Here is a 6,215-nt window from a genome sequence, read left to right on the forward strand (position 1 = left end):
AATCCTCAGTATTACTCTTTGTCTTTAATGCAAGTGATTACTTTATACCTATTATTGTCTCTTTAAAAAAAGAATAATTATAGCTGCTTTGGAAAATATAAAAAAACTCTTCCCGTATTGCAACTACAAAAATACGTGTTTCCGTACATTTTCATATTTTGTTCATCTATGAGTATTACGTACGTACAATGTGACACAAAAAGGAAAACTGAACAAAAGGACATACATATAGATGAAAATAATGATTAGATTTATTTACTTGTATTTACAATGAGAATCCTGTTATAATTTTCAGCTTTCACTATGAGAATTAACTCAATATTCAAGTCATTATTCTATTTAGTTAATGACATTACGAAACTCGATGGAAGGTGTAAAAAATAACAGTACTTTCTTAGATAAAAAAACAAAACAAGTTTATGTACCCACAATCAATCAGATTAACTTCTTCTACGTTATATGATTTTTAGTCTATGCCTTATTTGTGAGTTGAAAAGATCAATAATCAAGCATTTTCTATTTTTCTTTAAATTTCAAATAATTTTTTTTTATAGGACAGATCAAGTCTAAACAATTTAGGATAAGTTAACATTACCAATATTAAATTTGATTCAGGATAATTATTTTCTCTCTAATACGTCGTTGATTGATATATGTTGCGCTTGAATTTTCTTGCTTTAGTAAATAATTTCAATCGAGGAACTTTCTGTTTTACTTCAAAGTTCCGAGCAACGGCTCACAATTTCGCCCATACATCATATTGTATCTTTCAATTGAAGACAACCAAAGTAGAAAGTTGAAATACAATCGTTGCAAAATTTTAATGGAAAATAACTCCGCGTGGCGAGGGGAAGTAAAGAGATTGCTATAAGAGACTGAGAAGAGACAGATTTACATACTACTGATAGAACTTAGGAGACAACTCACATAAACATAATTGGACCTTTAATTTTTAAGATACTCCAAAGTAGACTAAAAAGGTTCGAGATCGCTGTCCTCTCATTTCCTTATGCTATCCTACGATCCGACCTTTGAAATCACTGTGCGTACATAGTCAGATGTTATTCTTGCTTGTTCATCCACGAGTCTTTTCCAATATGTATAATACATCATGGCTATAGTCTAGTTATAGTTATAGCTGTTAATTAAGGGATTATCACTTCTTCCATTCGAATTGCTGTTGTGTTTTCTTATTTTTCTTTTATTTTATGGGTAACGAAAAAAAATCTGAGTATTTTTTGCTAGATGTCTTGAGTGAGCTATACCTCACGACTAATGCATTGCATCAAAATAGCTTATGTCATGCTTAAAGGTTAAGCGTACACTTTAAAATATATAGCACAGATTGGTGTTTGATGAAGCCAGCTGTGTGTTTTAGCGTTCGTTCCAAAATGAAAATTTTATACATTCTTCAGTAACACTACGACCAAGGTGAACTAGCGGAGTAGGCGACCAAATAAATTGCTGCTGTTTCTGGATCCAATACAGTATCGAATGCAATAGCAATGACGAGGTTCTAACGACTCTGACGTCGAAAATGTTGATAGAATAATGGAAATCGTGGAGTTGGGATGGCATGTGAGCACTTATTCTATTGCCCAGGAACTGAAAATTATCCAGAAAACTCCTTCACTCTAAAACTTGACTAATTATCGAGTTTAATTTTTTTATGGCCTTTTATTTTGCAGGTACGAAAAACATTATGGTAGGTTTTTGTTCTTTTTACTAATGCCTATAAAGCTATTGATTTCTTTTTTGTCAAAAATAGCACAAAAAAGTATATCGAAAGTTTCTTTGCAAATTTTGATTTAGTATTTTTTTTTGACAAAAAAGAACATGGATTTTTCATTTAGACAACTTTTTAATGCATACGTGTTGGTATGTTTTTTGAGATTTAAAACATTTTTTTTTAAATTAATAATAATAAATATATATTAAATAGGCGGCATATAAAAATGCTAGCACGTACCAAAGAGGTCTAAACATTAAGAAAAAATAAAATTGTTGATAATATTTCCTACTTCCTCCTTGGTCCGAGCAACTCCAAATTACCTTTTACTTTAAATTTTAGCGGTATATTCAATGTTGTTTCTCATTTTTATTGTTATCACAATAGTGTTTTTAGAAACTAAGAGTACTTTTTTTTTTTTTTTTTTTATGTAACCAGATCTGATTTGCTCCAAAAAAAATTAAATATTAAGACGTTTTAATATGAAACTGGACTAGATTTTTTTTTTCTGAAAATCAATAAATATACAAAAATAATGGAATAAATTATGCTCCTTAGATTATACTTACCATTTTTTTTATTAGATAGCTGGATGCCCCAGTTTTTCACTGTTTTATTACATTTGACCAAAATTAAATGTACATTGTTAAACACAGAAATAAATTGGTTTAAATAAAACTAACATTAACTTTTGAGGGACTGAAATTTAAAAAAAAAGTATTATTAAAAAGCTCAAAACTTCGTTTATAACATCGTTTCCCAAAGTGGGCGATACCGCCCCCTTGGGTGCGGTGCTTTGATCTAGGGGGGCGGTAATGGGAAAAGGGGTGATTGGGGGGAGGGCGGTAGAGCAAAAAAAAACGGTGGTTACATATTATTACATAAAACAAACAAATTGATCTACAAAAATAAAGAAATATGACTACAAAATAGCAGGAATGAATATTTTGAATATTATCCGGTTAATACGATGAAAATACGTTATATTAAGATTGTACAAATGTACTTCATTATTGGCGCCTATATATTTTGCTCTATACAAAGTTTACTCTTACTCTCAAATGTAAACAGACTATTTAGAATAAATACTTATAATTTTGTTAAAAACGTGAAACTACGGAAAAGTAAGATCCAAAAACTACAACCCAAAATCCACATTCTACAAACTTCAAGCAAGGACATCAAGGACGTCAAGTAATTATTAAACTGTATTAAGATTTTTTTTTGCATCAATTAGCTTTAATTTCTTTAACTATTTGGACCAAAGACAAATCTTGATCTACATTTCTGTTCTTAAACACATGGTTATATTTGAGAATAGTTAGACAAGAAAATACAGTTAAATTTCCGAAGCGATGTTTCTGTAAAAACTTTCTAATTTTTTTTCACCCATTTGCAACCCTAAATGACAATAGTTATAGTCGTATCTTATATATTTTCCCAGAATAAAGAATGCCAACCCATCAACCAGGAAAAAAGAAGTGTAGGCAGTATAGCGTAGAATATTTGAAATATGGATTTGTATCAGCACCACTAAATCAACATCAACCTATGTGTCTGCTGTGTGAGAAAGTGTTATCAAACGAAGCCATGAAACCCTCCAGACTTTCGGAACATTTGAGAATAATGCACCCTGATAAAGCAGAAAAAAAAATATAGCATATTTCCAGTTGCTTCGAGAAAAATTCAAAGCACAAAAAACTATTAAAAATATGTTTTCGAGCACTTTAGAACAATCCACTTACGGTTTGCGTGCTTCATACAACATATCTTTGATGATTGCTAGATCTAGTAACCCTCACACAATTGGGGAGGAGCTTATTCTGCCTGCAGTAAGAGAGGTTCTGCACTCTGTTGTACATAAGTCACCGGACCAAATTATGAAATCTATATTTCTCAGTAATAATTCAGTTCAAAGAAGAATAGATGAAATGGCTGAAAATGTAGAAAATAAATTGTGCAATATTTTTGCCGCAACCGAATTTAGTTTGCAATTAGATGAGTCCACTTTGCCAGGAAATGAATCCTTGCTTATTGCTTATGTTCGTTTCGTAAAAGATGAAAAATTGGTACATGAACTGTTATTTGCTAGACAACTTATAACAAACACTAAAGGAGAGTCGGTATTTGATATCGTTGATAATTTTTTCAAAGAGAAAAAAATCCCACTTACTAATATTCTGGCGTGTGCAACAGATGGTGCACCATCCATGATAGGTCGTTATCGTGGCTTCATCAGTTTCTTGAAGAAAGCCGTACCTGGTGTACTTACAGTGCACTGTGTAATTCACAGGCAGCATCTGGTAGCAAAACACCTTAGTGGTCGACTTCACAAATCAATTAATACTGTTATCACATCAGTAAATAAGATCAAGGCACATTCCCTCAATTCCAGACTGTTTCGACAGCTTTGCATTGATAATGATGAAGAGTTTGATCGTGTATTGCTACACACAGAAGTTAGATGGCTATCAAATGATAACTGCCTCAAACGATTCTATTCTTTGTTTGATACAGTTGTTGAATTTTTCCAAGAATCTAATATTGGGCTATGTCATCATTTAAAAAAAATCAAGAATGATATTGCCTATTTGTCAGATATATTCCTAAAATTCAACGAAATTAATTTGTAATTGCAAGGAAATGATGCCAATCTGATAAAAATCAAATCTGTTATCTCCACTTTCCTGTCTAAGTGTAAATTAGTCAAACGAAATTTAGCACGTCATGAACTTTACCAATTTCCAAGCCTTTGTGAATTGGATGAAGAAAAGAAAATATCCGATGATGACCTTCAAGTGTATTGTGCTCATATAGAAGAGTTGCAAAGAGACATGACTGAAAGATATCAGGATATATTAGGGCTAAAAATGCCAGACTGGGTTATCAATCCATTACAAGAAGTCAGTAGTGAGGAAACAAGAGAGGTAGAAGAAGAATTAGTTTCAATCAAAAACGACATTGAGCTAAGTCCAAAGTTCAAGATATCCTATCAAAATTTTTGGCTACAAAAAAAAAATATCTGACCTCTCTCCAGTATTATGGAACAAGGTCAAGATATATTTGATTGCTTTTCCAACGTCATATCTGGTAGAACGGGCCTTCAGTGTAGTTACTATGCTTCTTTCCAAACAAAGGAACAAACTTAGAATTACCGAACGTGGGGATCTACGTCTTCTTCTTAGTGAGTTTCAACCTGATGTGGAAACACCAATATCCTTACACCAAGTACACCCATCCCATTCGAAGGAATTGTGAAAGACTAAAGTTAATTTTTTTTTAAATATATTTTGTGTTTAATTCAAAAATTTGTTTTTTTAATTTTTGAAGAAAAGGTTATATGTGCAGGGGCGTCCGCAGGGGGGTAGCTGAAGCGGAAAATCGGGGAATTTAAAAAAACAAATCAGTAATCAAAATTCAATGGATTTTAAAGAAAAGAATAATATGTAATTAAGAGAAACTTTTATAGTAAAAAAATTTATAGGATTTCGTTTCGAAAAAAAGGTCATTGGATGTATTATTTGGAAGCCAAGGGGGCGCCAGCATGAAAAAGTTTGGGAAACCCTGATTTATAAAAACTCATCATCCATCAAATATATTTTGCAGCTATAAGGTTCCATAATGGCATGTTAAAAACCATATTATCTTTTTTTATGTAGTGAAATAGATAAAGAAAATTTTTTAATGGCTTCTAGTTGATCCAAGCCTGTTTTTTATTGATATTTTGAATATCTTATATACCTTTTCATGATATACCTTTAATTTTGTTCTATTGAAATTGAAATTTAATATAAATTTAATCTATTAGTATGGAAAACCATTATTCCTTAATTATTATGTAGAATAATTATCAGACAGCGAGACAAAGCAAAAAAAAACTTTAAGTTGGGGAAATTTCTTCAAAAATATTACAAAGGTACATAAATAATTAAAAAAAACATAACATCATCATATTTTTGTATGATTCAGCAATAAATTTATAGTCATTAAAAAAGTCATATTTACTCTATAAATTGAATAATTTTAATGTTGCGTAAAAGTGTTGAAGTTGTTTTAAAATTTATGAATATTAAGTGTAAGTTGCTCCCTTCTCGGGATCCCAGGATTAATTTATTACATCATTTAAATTTCATTTAAATGCAATGCAGAAAATAAGTATTTAATAACTAACCGATTTCGTTAGTTTGTCTGATGATATAGATTTTCTAAAGGATTGAAGTCTTTAAACTGGCTAAGCCACTCAATGAACTTAATGTGCTTCTTCTTCAGTCACTCCATTGTTGTCATGAAGGATTTTTTGGGTCATTGTCGTGCTGGAAGGCTCTTTCCGTGCTTTATCATGTGGAAAAGTAGTTGTTGACCAATATTTCCTGCAGCTCTATCCTCCTTACATTGTTGTAAAGGTGTTCTTTCCAACATGCATTCCTTATGTATAATGTTTCTATAATCCATTACCCCATGCTTGAAGCTGTTTATGGGGTTATAT

The 6,215-nt window shown here is 31.4% G+C and overlaps 1 protein-coding gene across 1 annotated transcript; it reads left to right on the forward strand.

Annotated features, from left to right (window-relative positions):
- Window positions 1–3,441: 3,441 nt before the first annotated feature.
- Window positions 3,442–4,362, forward strand: LOC121129432 (protein FAM200C-like). Its single transcript, XM_040725153.1, has one exon. The coding sequence runs from the start codon at window positions 3,442–3,444 to the stop codon at window positions 4,360–4,362; it is 921 nt and encodes a 306-aa protein (XP_040581087.1).
- The last annotated feature ends 1,853 nt before the right edge of the window (window positions 4,363–6,215 follow it).

This window comes from Lepeophtheirus salmonis, chromosome 14 (assembly GCF_016086655.4).
Source record: "Lepeophtheirus salmonis chromosome 14, UVic_Lsal_1.4, whole genome shotgun sequence".
In the NCBI taxonomy this organism is placed as follows: Eukaryota; Metazoa; Arthropoda; class Copepoda; order Siphonostomatoida; family Caligidae; genus Lepeophtheirus; species Lepeophtheirus salmonis.

Excerpts from the sequence above, each read along its gene's own strand:
- LOC121129432 (XM_040725153.1), top strand. The coding sequence starts at position 3,442 with ATGTTTTCGAGCACTTTAGAACAATCCACTTACGGTTTGCGTGCTTCA.